Genomic DNA, 20,702 nt, shown 5'->3' with positions numbered 1-20,702 from the left:
TATCAACCAAGAAAACACCAAGATAGCAGAAAGAAATAAAAAATAAAAAATAAAAGCAGATATTAATCAAATGGGGGGGAAGAAGTGATAAATAATATCAATGAAACTGAAATTTTGTTTTTTGGAAGCAGTAATAAAAGTGATAAATCTACTTCAAAATTCAACAAGAAAAAAATTAGAGCCTTCTGTAAAGGTGATAAGAGATATTGGCATCATTGTTTGATCTTGAATTCCCACATGAAAACAAAAAAGAAAACACCAAGATCTAAAAACCCCAAATCTGTAGTCAATATTCACCACAAAACTCAGTAATCCACAAACCCTCAATAAAAGCAGTGTAGACAAACCAATAGCCACGTGATTTGCATAGTATTAGTGTCTGTGGGAGGAAACCAAGCTTAGTTTCAGAGCATCCAATGTTCATGGAAAAGTAGAACGTCTTCTTAGCTCTATTCTGAGATTTAAAAAAAAAAAAAAATCCAGGGATGGAATCAAAATTGAACAGGCCAGGGACACGAGTGAAAAGTATAAAAGGAGACCTAGACAAAATTGGTAGGGGAAGGAGGATTGGGAAACAGAACTTGGAAATTCAGAAAGAAAGCTACCATATTTGATCACTATATTAAAACAACAGAAGAGGAAACGCTGAAGTTAACAGAGAAATACTAAACTGTTTGGGAAAACTAATTTTGTTTAAAAATGAGAAAGAGAAAATCATCAAAGCCAAATTCCTTGCAAATGTTATTATAAGAAAAAAAAATGAGCAAAATACTATCCCTGTAGACAAGGAAAGCAACACATAAACACACACTCTAACCAGCTCAAACTGTAGCATACTATTGAAAAATTAGTTAAAAGACATAAAAATTACCTAAGGTTGAAATAGCAACATGAATAAAAGTTAGAAAGACTCAGGAATCAGGTGCCAGAACTCAGAAAAGTTATAAAGTAAAGCAATGAAGACTAAACTAGAAGGAACATAAAGGGACTTCAGATGATTCAGGAGTGAGAAATAGAAAATGAAAAGAAGGAAACGTTTTAAAATCAAAAAGGAATGAAGAAAGAGATAAAAATAATTTGCAATAAAAATGACAAATTGAAGAAAGTTAAAAGTCCAGCACCTGCATTATAGGTGTCCCTAAAGAAGAAAAACCACAGCAAGAGAATAAAACATGTACTAAACTTTTCTGAAACATAAAGAGATTTGAAACTACGAATTGACAGCACACACCTAAAAATAGTGGATGTAAATGATTAAAAACCATACATACACCAGACAAATGACAGGATTTAAAAAATTTTTAATTGGTATCTAGCCCCAACAAGATCAAGTGATTTATAAAGAACATTAAATCATCATCAGATTTTTCAGCAGTGATACTTTATGTCACAAGGATATAGAGTTACATTAGAGTTACATATATAGGATGCCCAGGGAAAGAATATCTGAGCCAGATTTCTTTCAAGAATCCAGAAAACTGACTTTCAACTTTCAAGGTCAGAGAAACTATTATCAAGATTGAAGAATATGAGTACTGTAAGATATGTTATCCTGTTTCAATGAACCTTTATGAAAAAACATGCTTCAGATAACCTAAATAAACTCCAAAAGGGACTCTTAGAACATCTGGCATAAAAATTCACAGTCATATGTGAGAACGAAGACTACATAGGGACAGCATGAAGAATAAAATATATAATAATTATTTATCCTAATATGGATAGAGTACAGATATACAAATGAAGAGGTGAATGGTAGGAAGATATGCAAACCCTTAAAACATTCAGTAGTTTTCTTGGTTGTGTTAGGTATTTTTATTCTGAGACTATTGTTTATGAAATATGAAATAAAACTGAGTCACTATGAGACAATCTAATTCTGGCATCCCTGGTGCTCTTGATAATCAAGAGTGCTCTTTGTGGAGAACAGGAGATATAGATATCATATAGAAAAGCTTAGGTACAAATAAAAATCCTGAGTCCTGAATTTAAATTGAAAACATCAGAATAAACCCAGGCAAAATCCTTGAAACAGTGACCAACTCCATAGCAGTGAGCATAGGTGGACTCTAGAAATGTTTTTGAAAACCTATGTTTCAATTTTCCAATAAGTAAGCCAGGGCTTCTTGAAGAAAATGATTGATTTTGCATGGGAAGTGTACAAGATGACCTTGGAGCATCTTGTCATACCTAGGAACCAGGAAGATTTGTCAAAGACTATGAGGGTCATGTAAAAAGAAACTATGGACTGACCAACTTGAAAATAGCACAGTAAAGATAATTTGACTTACAGTAAGAAGGATAATTGACATTGACTGAAATTCATTAAACATCAAATATGTTTAAATCTTGAGTTCATAATGACATTTTAAAAATAGTAATTGGTTTCTTAGGAGGATGATAGAAAATCAATTAACCATATAAAATTAATAAGTAAAAGTCAATAATCAAGCATTTATCTTGGCTTTTCCATACCAATTTTGCTGCTAGGTAACCAAATAATACAGCAGGGAAAGCGCCTCATTATAAAACTATCCCAGCTAATAAATGAAAAAGAAATGACAGTTTTGCAAACTGAGTGAAATCAATGGATCTGAGGAATGAACATCAAGACCTGTAACATCACAAAAAGAAACGCGTTCGGTGCCATTCGGTGGAATAATCTGACACTACCTGTGGCCTTGCCAGAGATCAAACCAGAGTCTGTCTGATGAAACCTCTGGATCCAGCTGCCAATTTTCAGGAACTAGAGGAGTGTGTGGAACTGCACCAAGAGTGTGCTTTCAGCAAAATCCAGACTCTCTCTTGGCTGGGTGTGGTGGCTTACTCCTACAATGCCAGTACACTGGGAGGCCAAGACAGAAGGATCTCTTGAACCCAGGCATTTCAAGACCAGCCTGTGCAGCATGAAGAAACCCCATCTCAAAAAAAAATTACTTTGCTGTATGTAATGGCATGTGCCCGTAGTCTCAGTTACTCAGAAGGCTGAGACAGGGGGATCGCTTGAGCCGAGGAGGTTGAGAGTGCAGTCAGTCGTGATCATGCCACTGCTTGCACTCCAGCCTGGGTGACAGAATGAGGCTCTGTCAAAACTAAAAAAAAAAATCCAGACTCTTGAAAACTACAGGTCAAATCGCCAAGGTTCCTCTACTTTAAGGAGAAAAATAAAGGGTAACCTGTAGATTATCCTTTTTAGGGGAGATTAAAATAATTAAAAGACGTTGCCCAAAAGTCAGCAAAATTCATACATTCGAATGTCTTTCAGGTCCAAATTATTCAATCACAAATAACTCTATGGAAATTGAGTTGAAGCTTTTGAATTATGTGTTAAAGTATGCAATTCTGGAAATGTGTAAGTTCAAGACCTTTAAAATATCTCTATACTGTTTGATCATTTAAATTTAATTTACTTGTTTTATTCTGTCAAAGCATTCTTGTCTGAGGCAGTTGGATATTTTTGGTTACAAACAAAACCAGAGAAAATCTTTTTCAACGTATCTTTGAATTTTTTCAAAGCAAACTCTTTGTAAATATCTCATTCGTCCCCTTCTTTTTTATTTCCACATCTCTGATATGTTGAGATCCAGAATGAGCAGTTACTCCTTTCATAGCTGTAATTTACAATTCCAGATCTGAAATTACTTACCATGAAATGGATCTTTGTATTGTTTGTTTTGCTATTTCAGGTGATTGTCAATATCTTTTAGCGCCAGAAGAGGGCAATGCAGAGCAGTGTTGCTCCGAGTTCTTTGTGAGGACTAGCACAGTCTAAGAATGCCCTTTGCCAAAAAAAAAAATATGCAAAGCTTTGCTATAGAAGTAAGAAAAACAAAGGGAACAACTAGATAATCACTAAAGGCCATCTTTATTTGGTAGAAAAAAACAAAGTGTATAATGATCTAAATACATATCTAGGACATCAAATATATATCAAATATGTATATGCATAAATAGATGAAAGAAGACATGTGTATCTATATAGACATATGAAAGAAGATATATTTGTGTGTGTGTGTGTGTGTGTGTGCGCGTGTGTGTGTGTGTGTGTGTCCTTTCCTTTTAAGAATATCTCAAAGGCTGGGCACGGTGACTCACGCCTATAATCCTGTCACTTTGGGAGGCTGAGGCGGGCAGATCACTTGATGTCAGGAGTCCAAGACCAGCCTGGCCAACATGGTGAAACCCCATCTCTACTAAAAATATGAAAATTAGCCAGGTGTGGTAGTGCAAGCCTGTAATCCCAGCTACGAGGGAGGCTGAGGCAGGAGTATTGCTTGAACCCAGTGGGTGGAGGTTGCAGTGAGCAGAGATCACGCCACGGCCCTCCAGCCTGGGCAACAGAGTGAGACTCTGTCTCAAAAAAAAAAGTACATTCTAAAGCTAAATATGATGTTTTTCTATTAAAATATTTATTTTCCTTCTACCTCTGGCGTTAGTTTTAAGAACAGTTCTCAAGTACTCCCTTTATAGATTAATACTGTATTTTGTCTTAATCAGTTCAAGTTCAGAACAGAGTCCATTCAGTAGCCTTTTAGCAATCTTGTTGTGCAGGGAAGAAATCATTTAGGTAATTGTGTACCAGATATTATCCCAAAGGTTTTTCCTAACATGAAATTGCAGGGGCAGTAGGTAAGTGATTGGATTCAGACTGTCATCTTCCCCTGAGGGAAAGACAACTAACACATGTTATTGTCCTATGAAGATGAAATAAGAGTGTGGGATCTGGAGTCCTCTCTTAAAACTCACTGTCATAGCCTCCATGCCTGGGTCTGTCTCAGGACTATGTGTGTTCTTAGGTGTCTAAAGAGCAGATGCTCCATGATGATAGGGCCACCGGCTGAGTCTTCCGTCCTCAAAAGCAGCTCTAAGCACCTTTCCTTAGGAGTTGAGCAGTCAACTCAGAGAGGTTAAATCCATGCCAAAAGTCAACTCTTTACAGGAGGGGAGAAGTGGGAAAGCTTCATGAGACATCATTGGAAACAGCATGTACGAGCTACCAAGGAAAATGGAATTTCCAGATCAATGGCATCCACTCTTGTTTCCTCATCCACACATTAACTTTTCTCCTAAGAGTTCTAGTGAATAATGAAACCAATTCAGTTTTTCATTTTTGAACAGAAAAATGAATGAGCCACCTTTCCTCATGAGGGGGAGATTGCCAGTATGTTCAGTGAGCCTGACCTTTATTCCATATCTGCTGTAAAATGTGAAAAGCAGATTGCTAGTTACGATGTTATCTAGGTTGTCATTTGTGACTAAAAAGACCCGTCTGTGGCTCTGGTTCTTCTCCACTATGGTCTTATGGACACATTGGTTGACATTATCGCATCTGTTCATAGCTTTGTTTGTAGAATGGGTTGCTGTGGGTTTCTACCTCAACATACCTAGCCCTTGTTGAAAACATACAAATGAGGTGGTCTGTTTTTACTGAATACAGAGTTTTCTGTCTTTTGAGGGTGTTTTCCCCCCTCAACTTTGTTTGAAACACAGAAGGCTCTGTGTGGTTTCTTCCACTTGCCTGGTTCCAAGATCTGGCTTTCACAGCCCTTATACAGGTAGTTTGCACCGAATTAACTTGCCCTGTGCACATACGTCTGCTTCAGCCCTTCGCCCAGTGCCACCTTTGCCTTTAGGAATCTTAGCCTTCCTTCAAGGCCCAGTATAACCTCCACTTTTTCAATGAAGCATTTGCCAACTAGTCCAGACTCACTGCTCCACCGCAGAGAGCTCCAGCTCCTCTCATTGTTTTTCTCCTCTACATGTCATCTAGCACTGTGCTGTCTGCTGCACTGCACTGGTCACTGATGATCTCATGTGTCCCACCCTTGTTTTCCCATCTAGGCTATTCACTTCTAGAAACTAAGAACTCCAAATTCTATTTACCCTAAACCTCCTGTGGTCACATATCATGCTAAGTTCTCAGTAAATCTAATCTATTGATCAAAATGAACAGGTCTCAATTACTATCCCCAGTCTGACTCCTGGAGTCACACTTTCCAGTTATTTATCATTTGTTCTAGTTATTTACTATTATGAATCTAGTTAGTTATTTTTTATGATGTGAACACGATGGCCCACTTCTCTGTTTTCTCTTCCCCATTCTTCTGCCTGCATTAACTCCTTGTACACCGTCCACCAATCTGACTTCTGCAACTAGCAAGCCACACAGAACTGAGCTTGGGGAGTGTATCTTCAAATTTATAGTCAGCATCCAGGAAGCTTTTCTCCTTAGTTCTCTTCTCTGAAGTGATTTTATCATCGCCACCTAGCGAGAAACCATGAATGGCCATTTCATTCTTCCCCTTGTCTGCAAGGAAAGCAACTCCTAAACTCATTGTTCAGATTAGAGTTGGGCTGCAGGCAAAGAACCTGCAGCAGACATAATGTGGATTAGAGAACATCGCACCAGTCAAAGACAAATGAGGAGGCCAGCATGAGTGTCCATGTTAAAGTCTCCGGAAACTGAAAAAGCCTGTTCAGACAAAGGCCATTATCACAGAGAGGCAGAGCCAATGCACCCCATCCGTGGCTGGGACGCGGGGCCTCACAGGTTTGTTCATGGCGCTGCCCACATGAAAGTACAAATAGAAAAGAATCAATTGTATGATGATGGCCTCAGTAAAAAATATTCGTGTTTCATGTTTTAACAATGTCATCTATTGAATGATTTGACAGTGTATTATTTCTTAACTTTCCAAAACTAAAGTGATACTCTTATAATTTTCAGCTTCGCAAGTCTGTTTTTAGCATCAGAGCAAGGAACCTTCTGGAAAAGGAGACTGCAGTCACTAAAATCTTAAGGTAACACCAATTAATGTTGATACATTTTTAAATACAAGTGGGATGATATTAATCAAAAAGCAGCTTTTAAAAAAAATGAATTAATGTTCTGGGCATGACATCAGCACATACTTTCTGCCAGAAAGTAGCTTTGAGTATCTATATACTTATAAATAATGTCAAAGACATTAATATTTCTAAAATATATATATATATTTTATTAGCTCAGTAGGCCTTTCTTTTAAGTATTTAAATATAAAGGATAAGTATAAACATTTACCAAAAGGTGAAAATAACTTACTGTTATTTTTAACAGTTTTATATCTTTTGTGATATCTAAAGGATAAGTGGTAAAAGAGTAAACGTTTTCATTATTATTCATTAATCTGTTAAGAACACATTTATTAAAAATCTGGAAAAAATAGAAAGTACACCAATCTTCTTAAAATGCCTTATGAACATATACTTTTAAGGCTACTTTCTAGAAGACATCCTGAAATGAAGCATCAATAAGGAAAATTAAGCAACCTGCTTAAGTATTTTATAAGACTGTGTTATATTGTACAGTAACATTATGAGTATAAAAACACATAAGCATTTGGAATAGTATTTATTGATACATATATTACATTACATAAACACGTGTAAATGACACAACTCAAGGTTGGGAGCTGGAGGTAGGATCGCTCACAAGGCTAGTGGACAGATTCATGCCAGGAAGACCCTGCAAACCTGTGGTGAGTGCTAAGAAGTTCTAGCTCCCTTCTACTAGATTCATTACTAGGAACAGACATTAAAGCATTCTCTCCAGAGTGCATATTGCTATAAGTTGGAAAACAGTATGAGGAAATAAAGCTTAGTATGTACGATCTTTAGAACTATTATTACTTTATAAAACTACCTAAAATTTGTATGTAAAAACATTCCTAACTAATCAGGACAGTATTTCTCGCTACAATGGCTAACATTCATGTATAGAGTTTAGTATGTGTTGGAGTAGCTGTTATGTGATGAAAATAATTATTTCTGGGGCTTGCGTATTATCACCACAAAATGTGATGAGATAAACAGACACGGTCTCATTGAAATAGACAACCTGTGTTCCAACTTAGGCTTGCTCCCGACTGGCTGGTAACTCCATCCTGGTATTACCATCAGATCATGCAGTGATGCTGGCCTTGAACCACACATGTTACATCAGGATCATGATTCCAGCTGCACCTACACCAGACAAGTTCATGGTAGGGTCCTACAGCAAAGCTGATCCACTCACTAAGAAAAGAAAATCACCCTCAAACCAGAAACTACCCACAAGGACATCATAACTCTGAGTCTGCAATGAGAATCTGCCTGTCAAGTCAGGAACTACAGGGACCTCACTCACCTGTCCAGAGCCCCCTGCCTTGCAGTGAGTGTAAAAGGGCCCTCTGTATGAATGGGCCCCCAGAGTCTTTCCTAGGCAGAAACAGATACTTGCAAAGAAGAGATACCCAGGCCTCACTTCCCTAGGAACTCTTTCCTAAAATTGATCTGTCACTTCACCTTTTTCACCCTCTTATCCTTATTTACCCCCTCTCAGTTTACAAAAGAAAGGTAGAATTCTCACTCATCCAGAAACTATGCTGTGTATTAATCTGGATGTAAAATCCTCTGAGTTGCCAAGTAAAAGGACCATTCCCACCTGACTTTCTCCAAAAGGAGGGTCCCATGGGGCCACGCCTTATTATTTATCCAGGTGACAATTTTATGGATAACTTCCTTCCCAAAACTATCCACCTTAGAGTTGGGCATTAGAAATAACATGATTGTCACAAGGGCATGTGGTTACATGCTATTTGAATTGAAATAAAGCCAGACTTTTTCTGACAGATTGAGCTAATTGGTTCGACAATGAAAACTGATTTTAAAAGTGCACAGTGTCATAAAATTGATTGGATTGGTGGCTAAGAATCTCCAACTTTTTTCTCAAAATTATTTCAAGCACAAACACAATAATGCTAGAAATTACATTCTTCTATTTAACATGGAACAAGAGGAATTTAGTTGCTGATTTTCAAATATACAGAGGTGTTTTTTGTTTTTTTAATTACATAATGTACATAAGCAATATTTTTAAGACTATCAGGGAATATAGACCCCTCAAACTTGCTCAACAATGGTGTAGTTAGGGGATACCCAGAGCCAATAGCATTTTACTACAAAATGGGAAGGAAGTGCTTTAGAACTGCCTGAATCTAAAGGAAATAAATAGCCATAATTTGAAAAAAAAAAAAAAAAAAAAGGAATTTTTTAAATACAAATTTGATCTTATAAAGCCATTTCACTTTTTCTTCTGTGGGAATGGTTTCTTCAGTGTTTCTACACTGGTCTCTGCATGAATTCAGGGCAAATGCAAAATCTCGAACTGATGTTTTGGGAGTACTTATCGTTCCACCACTAATCGTAGTAGTAACAGTGGCGGTGATACTATACCTGCATTGTAAAGTGATCCATGAGTTAAAAAGTCAAGAATAGATTGGGTCTGTGTCTGTGGCATTTGTGGGCATCGTTTATGCTGTTTTTCTAGGAACAATAGCACCTAAAAGGAAAGAGAAGAGGGGGAAAAATGATTTTTTTAAAAAAGGAAAATATTTGCAGTAACCTCAGGACTGCATTCGAATAACCTTCCACAAAATAGGGAAGGAGAAAAAGCTCTCCTCCACTCTTTCAGTGTCTTCCTCCTGCCTCTAGAGACGCAGTGCTCCCAGGCTCCAACCTTGCTGCCTGTGGATTAAACTCTGCGAGGATTCCTGGGTAACTTAGCAGTGGGGTCTCCCAGGACCACTTGCATTTTGAAAGAAGGCTTTTAAAAAATGAAAGGGCTTTAAGACAAAGGGGATGCAGATTCCATCTTTTAATAGATGGGTCTACGTAGATACAAATGAGTCTGACAGAGACTGCCATTTTAGTGTTCTATCACTTTTCACTTTCTAGGTTTGTTATTTTCATAGAATTATTGTCTTTAGTCTCATCCAAGAGGTTTCTCGCCATGGAGGTAAGTAAGAGAAGTATAGGGAGGCTTGAAAAAAAGACCTGAGCTGGATCATTTTGGCAAACATCACAGGTTGGCACTCGTCCTAATTTGTGTGCATATAGAGATAAATCCCATAAACTTTAAATCCAGAGTACTATAAGAAAAGGAAGGTTTTATGAAATATTAGTATCTTAGGATAACTTTTCAAAAAATGACAAATATTTGGGAAAAAATTAAGCAAAGCAGCTCCCTGACTTAAGGTTTCTGGAGGCCTGGCTGGGTAAACGGGCAATTAATTTAAATTCTCAGCTCTTGTGTCCATTCCACGGGAGCGGGGAGGAGGTGATCTTCAGGTCCCCTCCAGTTCTCCTGTAGGATACTAGACTTGGTGTTCAGTCCCCCCTGGCTGGCATCAGGCTCTGCTTCTCTGTAGCCTTGAACAACTCACACATCTGACCCTCAGTTTTCTCGTCTACCTTAAAAAGATTATCTGAATAATCCATTGACCAAACAGTGAAATTTAATGGTTATTCCAGTAAGGAAAGCTGCCTCGTTGTCTTCACAGTGTCTCAGAAGGGATAGGTCAGAGGCAAATATTTGTAGGGTTTTGGGTTTGGATTTCAGCATCCATAAGATGGAGATCTGTTTGAGATTGGGCAGAATTCCTGATACGAGTTGAGGACTATTGAAGATGCTTGATATGGACAAGTCATAGTTACTGTTCTGAAGACGGCAGTGCTGGAGCTGAGGACAAGGTAGGGAAAGTGACCTGCCTGGTGCCTCTCCACTGCTTTCCATGTTCTTTCCCCTGACTTTGGCTCCACATTTGCGTTATCCATTCTTTACAGGGAGTTTGCCCTTCTGATTTCATTCTCCTTCTTGACTTGGGTGATCTAAGAAGAAGAAAAATAAATGGTGACGTTCTGCTGTCCTCTTCACACACAAAATTTGTTTTTCCTTTTGTGCCTTTTAGATTTTTAACCAGACACATGTATTACCTTTAACAAACAAATACTACTGATTTTTATACATTGTATTTTTTTCAAGTTTGTGATTGATGGACCCCATTGGGTAGATTCTTGACAAAAATCCTAATGAATACCAATTATTTGTAGGTGTCTAGCTTGACCATTGAGCGACCTAGTGTCTGGAGAAAGGGGTTGGCCCGGCACTCTGCAGTTCAGATAAATGAATTTGGGGGAAGTGCCTGAAGCCAACAGTGAAGCTGCTGACTGGTTAACAGCTTTCCCTTCCTGGACAAGTCAAGTCATATTGACGCAGAGTCCTCAGCTCTCAGCCCTGGAAATTAAGCTGGAAAGCTGCCAGGGGTCTTAGTTCTCAGGGGAGCCATGTTTCCAAATATCCATCTTCCATCTGAAACAGGATCCACATTATTCTAACAGAAAGTATGTTATATACATTACTATGAACAGGAAATTCCAGCCCACAGAGGAAGAAATCTTTCAGGGAGGAAGGGCCCTAGTGCCTGAGGTATGTGACTCACAGGTGGAATCACCCATTTCTATGTATAATCATCTTTAATTCATGTTCTTGCACCTTTTTATTAACATGTTTTGAGAAATAGAAATGAATTTTTGGATATATTTGAGAACTCTTTTATAAGGAAAAAAAAAAGTAGTCTATTTTTACAAAACTTGAGAATACTGGCCCGTGCTAAAATGCAGGTGATTGGCTTGGCACAAACAGGCGTCGGTGTCGTTGTTTTTAAAGACTCATATGAAGAGGACTGTGAGAGAGAGAATGCTCCACTGCCTGAATTAGAAAATCCGAGATTGCTATTCAATTTGTGGTTGTTCTGACTTAGACTATATCGTGCAGCTCCACTAAAGAAACCTTCTTTTCAAAAGTGACCTTTTCTCTGCATTGGGCAAAATCAGAAACAAATAGCAATGTGCTTTCAAAAGTGTCCCTACCTTCGTTGAGATTTCCTCTAATTCAAAGCCCTGAAATTGAGCAAAAATGCATTAGCATTCCTGCGAGGCTGAATGAATAGAGAAATGTCAAAATAAAACAATGAAACATTTTACATTATTTTTGAAAGTTCCGTCCTTTTATGGTTTGCCATGATCACCTCCTTAACAAGGAAAATATCTTTATAACCTTTCAAATGCTCAGTCTCATACAATGTTTACATTCTCACATTTGGTTTTATAACGTAGCTTTCTTTGCCATGCGCTTATATTAATAATTTTTAAGCCTTAAGGAATAGTCTTTAATTTAATGCTACTTACTACAAAAAAAACGTAAACAGATAATAAATACATAGGGTTAGTTTTTGTCTTATTCATCATTTTAAAAGAATCATGTGATGACTATACATACAACTTACATGCTACTTACTTATGTATAAAATCACTATGTACTTATTAATCTGCTGTTTCTTAAATGACATTAGCTGGATTTTTTTCCTGAAAGGAAGTGCCCCTAAGAATTCATGCATTCATTCAAGAAATATCTCTGGAGTGTCTTCCACATGCTAGGCATTTCACACTGTTTGCTTTTTCCCATTTGGAACGTTCTCTTTTCAGAATTATTGTTCCATAGGTCAGCCCAGCTATTCAGCAGCCTTGGATAAGGTCATGTTATTTCTCTGCAGCTCTGCATTCTGGGCTGAACTAGCAAGACACGCTCAACACTGCTGTGAGGAACTGAGTATGTTACAGTGTCCCCTGGACCCTTGAGCTGCACTCCTCAGTGGAAAGGGAGGGTACTGGACTGACCCTACAGATGAGAGAAGGGCAGAGACCCCTGCAGCCTAGGGTTTGTGCCAACTCCCTGAGATAGCAGCAAAATTTTTTTTTATCAGCCTTCGGTATGAATAATCCCAAGTTTTAAGAAAGTAGAGTATTGAGAATTACTGTCATAAATATTTGTTTTTGCAATTCTATTAAGGCTGTCTGCTTATTATCGGCTTTTCCTTAAGATTTTCTGGACCCTTAAAAACTCTGGTAGGGTAGTTGAAAGACATTTGGAAATAAACTAAGTAGGTAGATGAAAATTAAAACACTCCTCCTGAGTCATAACTGTCTACTCAGCTGTCCTCCTGTAGGTTGTAAGTTATGTAAAAGGAGAGGGTGAGTCTTCCTTGTTCATTGTTCTGTTTTCAAGAGTTAGTCCTATGCCTGGTACATAGTATATATTCAATAAACGATAAGCAAAGGAATAAATGATTTGTGGAACAAAGGGACTCTCATTTCTAGAGAACAGCTAAAACCCTGAATGAATGAAGGAGCGTGATTATATCCTATCAAAGAAAAATAAAGTCAAGGCAGCAGGAAGCAGCCCAGAGAAGCAATCATGATTTTTCAGGATAATGGAGACCGTTATTTGTAATCCAACATTAAAATGTATTAACTGAGAACAAAAAAAGAAAGAAAATTAAGTGCATTCAGAGAACCATAAACTAAGGAGACAAGATGTGTGGCTTTATGGTTTTGCATAAAACATAAAATAGTAAAGATCTAATAGTGGCAAAATATAACTAACTTAAACAAAAATAACATATTCTAATCACATTTTTAGATAGTATCAGATTTGTGGTAATCAAAATATGTTCTATTTTATTGAGATAACATATGATTTATAGATTGTTTTTAGATAAACCCAAAAGTGAATAAAATAGTGTTATGGATTAAAAGGGCTACTGAGTTTTTGAGATGGAGTTTCGCTCTTGTGACCCAGGCTGTAGTGGAGTGGCAAGATCTTGGCTCGCTGTAACCTCTGCCTCCCAGGTTCAAGTGATTCTCCTGTCTCCCAGCCTTCCAAGTAGCTGGGATTACAGGCATGCGCCACCATGCCAGGCTAATTTTGTATTTTTAGTAGTGACGGGGTTTCTCCATGTTGGTCAGGCTGGTCTCAAACTACCAACTTCAGGTGATTCACCCACCTCAGCCTCTCAAAGTGCTGGGATTACAGCCATGAGCCACTGCTCCCAACCTGGGAAGTTTTGGCTTTTTTTTAAATAAACTTTATTTTTTGAGCCATTTTAGGCTCACAGCAAAATGGAGCAAAGGTACAAAGATTTCCCATGTACCTTCTGCCCACACACAGGCACAGCCTCCCCAACTATTAACATCCCCACCATAGTGGTACGTTTGTTACAAGTGATGAACCTACACTGACACATCACTATCACCCAAAGTCTGTAATTTACCCTAGGGTTCACTCCTAGAGTAGAACATTCTGTGGGTTTGGACACATATGTGATGATGTGTGTCTACCATGACAATATCATACAGTGTAATTTCAGTGCTCTAAAAATCCTCTGTGCTCCACCTGTTCATCCTTCCCTGGCCACAAACCCTGGCAACCAATGATCTTTTTACTGTTTCTACAGACATAGAAATGCATAGATATGTGTCTCCATAGACGTACATTGATGTTTATGGCAGCTTTATTGATAATTGCCAAAACTTGGAAGCAGCCAAGATGTCCTTTAGTAGGAGAATGGATAAGCAAACTGTGGTCCATCCAGAGAGTGGCGGAATTATTTAGCATGGAAAAGAGATGAGTTATCATCATGAAAAGACATAATGTAAACATAAACGCTTGTTACTAAGTAAAAGAAGCCAGTCTGGCCAGGCGCGGTGGCTCAAGCCTGTAATCCCAGCACTTTGGGAGGCCGAGGCAGGTGGATCACGAGGTCAAGAGATCAAGACCATCCTGGTCAACATGGTGACACCCCGTCTCTACTAAAAATACAAAAATTAGCTGGGCATGGTGGCGCGTGCCTGTAATCCCAGCTACTCAGGAGGCTGAGGCAGGAGAACTGCCTGAACCCAGGAGGCGGACGTTGCGGTGAGTCGAGATCGCGCCATTGCACTCCAGCCTGGGTGACAAGAGCGAAACTCTGTCTCAAAAAAAAAAAAAAAAAAGAAGAAGCCAGTCTGAAAAGTCTACACACCGTATGATTCCAGCTATATGACTTTCTGTGAGAGACAAAAGCATAGAGATGGGAAGATATTTTAACAAGGTCTTTCTTTTGTTATTTTATCACTGGAGTGTAAAGTCATATAAAAAATAGAATACATATCTGTTGAAAATTGGGCAGTACCTTTTCTGCAATATTTACAAAGTTTCACTTTTACTGTGGTAAAAAGTTTAGCCTTTGCATTGTAATCTGCACATTCCGGAGTCAGTAGCTGGGTTACTAAATTTGAAGCCCAGTGAATGACGGGGGGTTGCAGACATTTTTTATGCTGAAACAGCAGGCGCACTAAAGGCATGGATTTCTCATGAGTTAATTGTTCGCTTTTGTTTATAGTATGGGTATAAGTTCCTAAGATAAAGACATTCAAGGTTTATTTTATTTTCTGCCTACAATGAAGTTCTGGTCACCCATGCACTCGCATTTCTATGAAAACATTTTTATGAATAACACAAGGTTGGGAAGAACTAACTCGCGGTTGCTATGAAAGAGCCAGATCCATTTACTTGGGACAGGGCTGATTCACAAAGGAGTGGGGTATCCACTAGGATAAAAATGCAGCTTTTTCCTCATCTCAGCAAGAGGCCATTACCGAGGAGCTCACCCATTAGCATCCGATGTTGTCTCTACTTGGGAAGATCACATTGTCACTCTAGTGGAGTCAGGTAAGAGCCATTTCCAGGAAATACTCATTATCTATTCTCTTAGTTATACAGTCATAGTTGTACATGATTACCACTGAAAGACTATTTTCCTGTTGTCTGCTAATGTGATTACATTACATTAACCAAGCTCGGATAATACTTTAAAATGCATTACTGGTGGAGTTCGAGATTTGAGCAAAATCCCTCAAATGTAATGCTCCGCAAAGTTATACTGCAGTTCCTTTAGATGGTGATTACATTGAATACCAGATGGTATGTGTAACCTAACTTTTCTATAATGAGTGAGAATAATTTGAAGACTCTTAGGCCTCTCCCTTTCATTACAGAAGGTATAGGCTTTTCCCCCGCCCCTGTTCTGGGACATTAAGAAAGAAGACATGGAGACAAAGAAGAAAAGAAGCAGGGACCCCCCTGCTGCTGTGTCTATAAACAACTAGTGGTGTTTAAAGGCTAATAAAGCTCCAAAGATCTCTCTTATAACCATAATCTTTGGGCCAATTTTAAAATATTTTAGATGGAGAAATGTCAAGAAAAATAGAGACAATTTCAAGACATAATTCTCTTTTCCCAACCTCCATAAGATTATATATATATATACACACACACACATACATACATATACATATATGGCTGTCATATAAGGAGCAATTGAAATTCCACAGCACAAAGGCAATGCAGGGGGAAAAAGTCTCAATCTTTCATATATTTTTTTTTCTCAAAGGCTTGGCAAGAAACCAGGAGTAATATTTTTGCAACTGGGAATGTGTGTTTGCTGAAGAATATTCCCACATTCGAATCATCCTCAGGGGTCCTCATCTTGTTTTACTTTCAAAGGTAGAGAGGGCATAACATTAACCCCAACTGGGAAAAGGAAAATGCCTCACTGTAATTCTCCTCCAGGGAACAGGAATAAAGGGATTACATATGCCTGCATAATGCAGAATTTCCTCACTCAGACAAGACAAAAGACTTCATTATTTTTCACCAGACACTTGAAGTCTTGTGCCTCCCAGCTGCAGAAGCCAAGGAGGCAGGACAATGTTTTATATCAAGCCACTAGATGGAGTTCTTAAGAAACTGGCCTTCTCGTACTTGGCGTTATGAAAAGATCTAGGGGAGATGTTAAAAAACCTTGATACCTGACACTACCCAGTCTTTCCCCTAAGAAAAGTGAGACTGTCCCTGAAGATCACACAATTTTTCCAGTATTAGCTTTGCTTTTACTCTGGGCAGCAAACAAATGAACATTTTCTTCTTGAAGACATACCTCGTTTGTCCTTATATAAGAGCAAAAGGCATCTCAATCCTAATGAAAAATTTTAAATGGCAAAATATAACACCATGGAATATTCAAGCACTTCTCCTTCTGGGTAGCTCTATTGCTTGGTAACGTTAGGATGTGTGCATCTCATTTCTTATATTAAATAAATCTCAAATCCTCTAGCTATTCACTATTTGGGCTTGCAAGTATTAGATTCCTGTAAGAGGCGATACAGAGACCACGTTCCCAGTGACAGATCAGATCTCCAGTTAAAGAAATGGAAATGAATTCACCTGCTACAGCCTGCTCTGCTCCACACTGGCTTTCAGGCTTCCGGAGTGTCTTTCATACACAACATAGAGAAGGACTTATGAATTGTTTAGTTGCAAGAATCAGTGTCTTTTTTGTTCATTACTGTCTCTTCTAGTGTAGGTATGCAGCTCATTATTCTTGAGTGGCATCGTAATCTAATGAGATAAAATTAAGATTGTTTAATATGCCCCTTTAAAAAGCATATTTTAAACGCATGCTGTTTTGTCTGTGATTATTTTCATGCTCAAAAGCATGGAGTGATCAAAAAAGAAATTAAAATATTTGCTCTTCACAGAATTTCAAGGTTCATTCATTCCACAAATGTTCATTGAGCACCTACTGTGGACAAGAGCTGAGAAATAATCATGAACGATTTTAAAGACGACCCTTGCTCTCTTAGAGCTCTTTGGAGCATGGCGTTTGTGAAGAACTAAAAGACCACAGAGGATGGCATGGAAAGAATGAGGTTTCTCCTGGTAAAGACAGGGCCAGAAAGAGAAGTTGGAGGGAAACCACACGGGGCTTTGTAAGCCACACCGCACGTTAGGCCTGGTCTTTTTAAGGCAGTGATAGTAACTGCGTTTGTGGTCTGTCGCTGCATAACAAATTACTGCAAAACTTAAGTGATGTAAAGAACACATTTTCATCCCACAGTTTTAGTCAGGAATCTGGGCATCACTTAATCGTGTGTCTCTCCAAGTTGCGTGCATTTGGACTTGAGTGGGAAGAATAGCACTCAATCCTCGTGAGCTGTGATAGGAAGGCCTCAGTTCCAAGCAGTTTGCTGGATTCCTCCCCAGGTGGAACTCTCCAGAGAGCACCTCACAACATGCAGCTTGCTTCATGGGCAAAAGCAAGAACGCAAGAGCAAGTCAGCATGAGGGAGGGAGACAGAGGGACAGAGAGCACTGGGGAGACAGAAGTTACAGTGTTCTGCAATCTCTGCCATTCTTCTGCTTCTTAGAAGGAAGTCACTAAGCACCACCCACATTCAAGGGGAGGGAAGTACCCAAGGGCATGAAACCCAGAGAGCAGAGATCATCAGGGTATCAGAAACCTGCCTACCTCAATACCATACAGACATTCATTCGAGAGAACATTTGCTTTGGGATGATAACGCAGTATGCTTATTGAGAGTGGAGGCATGGAGACCAGGTAAGAGGCTGCAGCATGAGTCCATAGTGGACGTCACTATCGGTCAGAACAGAAAAGATTTGGCTCCCACTATCATCCTCTGCCAAACTTGCTGCTCAGTCCCCAGTGCTGTGTAGAGTGTTTTAACATCCACCATGACACGGGACAAGATACAACAGGAAATAATAGCAACTAAAATTCTAGGAAAGTGTCGATGTTTCCAAAGCACTGTCACATTCATATCATCTTCTTCCAACTCCCTCTGAAGTCAGAAGGAAAGGCGTTACTGTTCTCTACGTTTTGCATATGGGAAATAGAGGCTCAGAGAAAGCACATCACACTTGAGAAGTGTGTGCTTCTCAAGCTGTGTTTTCTCAACTCATCTTCTCCGTTAGGCTTCCAGACAAAGGCAGAACTTTCCATCAGCAGCTGCACTGCAGGGGCCACACAATCCCCACGCACCCGCTGCTGCCCTCCCTACTCACCCTCCCCACCTTTTCAATTACTCATTCTGTTCATCAAGCAGCTTGAGGGCCAGGAACCGAACTTCCCAGGAATGGGAGGCTGAGTGGTAAAGTGGTCCCTAATCTACTCACAGCCTAGTAAGGGGAATAACTAATGACAAGAGCATGCCGTAGGCATTACACAAGCTCGGTTAATAACATACTGTAGGAACATGGAGTATATAACAAGTCATTTTTTTGTGCTTTCATATAGGTGAAATATTCATTTCTCATTTCATGTTACTTTTCAGAACCCATTTATATCAGTCTGTCATTATACTGTGCATGTTAAAACATTATTTGGTATTTCATGGTTTGCCTCACTGTATATGCTTATACATGGTAGCATTGTATTTCCTTTAAAAAATAATAAAGCAAACTTTCACCATGCTTTTGTATGAACCTGGGCACATTGGACTTGAGTGTATGAAACCTCTTAGCAGATCTGATTGTGTCCAACTGACATCTAGAGCTTTCTGCCAACACTGTTATTTTCCAAAATAGCAAAATTTCTTACATGGCCGAGGAATGTGACAATGGCTTAGGTACCACAAGGCTGTTTCATCACGGGCAACATCCTATTGTGGGAATACTTCTATACCTCTTTCAACGTCCAGGTGAGCTCCAGGCCAAAGGACTATAAAACCTCCTTCCCGTTCCCTTGCTCCTGTGTCCACCATCCAATCTCAGGGTTACACCTTCCATCTGCGGCCCTTCTCTCCTGCACCAGGAAACCGGTGTGTGGCCAGTGGTCTCCTTGTATAATGGGATTAGATATTTCAGAATGTTCTCTTTAGACATATTTATATATCTGTTCAAAAGTTGTTTCATGCTGTTTTTAGTAAGTGAAAAATAGTGATTATTTGGGGCATGTTCCCAGGAATACATTTACATTCAGTGAATTTGTATGATTTTTTCATAGATATTCATAATTATCTTCATCCACATTAAAATTATTTTAAGTACTTAAATATGACATATTTAATAAGTTCTTATGTACTATTATAAACTAAGTTCTTATGTGATATTATATAAGTTCTTAATAATATAAATATGTTATCTTTAAGTACTTTAAAATGCCTCTATTACACATGTATCGTAAGAGCTATTTTAAGTATGTTAAGCACATACATATCCTTTTCTCAAAGATCGTAACTCTGAGACAGTAATAATATTCAAAGCCATTCAAGAAATGCATTTTAAGAAACATGAATATGAAAATATTATGTAAAAATGGCAGGATTATATGTTCAGGTGTGGAGCAAATAAAGTATCATTCAATTTGCATATCACAAAATCATTGATTTTTCAACTTGTGAGCTATCTTTCAGAGCAAGTCTTTCTCTTCATTTTACCAATAAGGGAGTTGGGCCCAAAGATCACCCAACTAGTTCCTAATAGTGTAACTTCTGGCACACAGGTCTTTTAATGCCTTGTGTTATTTTCTTGCCACTTACCAACTATCTCAAGGGAATTCCTGTCATTCCCAGTTGGAGAACATTTTCTGAAGATTTTTTTTTTCTCACCAAAATTGTTCACACCACAGGTGTTAGGCCACCCAATTGCTTTCACTCATTAGCAAATCTGAAATTAACACAAGCCCAGTTATGGTCTAAAGCGAACATGTTTGTAAAAGTCTTCATGGTTTAGAAAATACAAAGCAAGTGGTAACTGGTTAACAGTAAGCTGCAAGCTTCCGATTGAGGTTTCTGTAGGTAATAATTCCAAAAACTGTGTGCTTTTTTTTTAATTGTGGTTTTAAAAACAACACATAACATTTGCCATCTAAACCATTTCTAAGTGTATAGTTCAGTCGTGTTATGTTTACATTGTTGTGCATAATTCCAGCTTTAGTTACTTCTCTTTATGACTCATTTTTCTTCTAAACTTTATGTTTTCCTGTTTTTCTAAAGTTCTACAAAATCTCCTTGGAACATATATTTCATCATTCCAGGAGGCTGAGTAGACAAATCCTTCCCAAAGGGGGTTTATTGGAAACCGACATCATGATTGGCTGTGTGTATTAGTCTGTTTTAATGCTGCTAATAAAGACATACCTGAGACTGGGCAATTTATGAATGAAAGA

The 20,702-nt window shown here is 38.5% G+C and overlaps 1 protein-coding gene across 12 annotated transcripts in view; it reads left to right on the top strand.

Annotated features, from left to right (window-relative positions):
- The window catches only part of NALCN (sodium leak channel, non-selective), a 388,832-nt gene that overhangs the window by 308,092 nt on the left and 60,038 nt on the right, over positions 1-20,702 (top strand). For 6 of the 12 annotated variants that reach the window (XM_054246767.2, XM_078347255.1, XM_035293525.3 and 3 more), the window contains 2 exons: positions 6,728-6,801; positions 15,320-15,406. In XM_054246767.2, the coding sequence (XP_054102742.1) occupies positions 6,728-6,801; positions 15,320-15,406 (161 nt within the window). The remainder of the gene's footprint in view (positions 1-6,727; positions 6,802-15,319; positions 15,407-20,702) is intronic. The other 6 variants (XM_078347271.1, XM_054246818.2, XM_078347279.1 and 3 more) reach the window with 1 other exon arrangement.

The sequence above is a fragment of the Callithrix jacchus genome, chromosome 1, assembly GCF_049354715.1.
Source record: "Callithrix jacchus isolate 240 chromosome 1, calJac240_pri, whole genome shotgun sequence".
In the NCBI taxonomy this organism is placed as follows: domain Eukaryota; kingdom Metazoa; phylum Chordata; class Mammalia; order Primates; family Cebidae; genus Callithrix; species Callithrix jacchus.
This window is presented reverse-complemented; position numbering and strand designations above follow the sequence as displayed.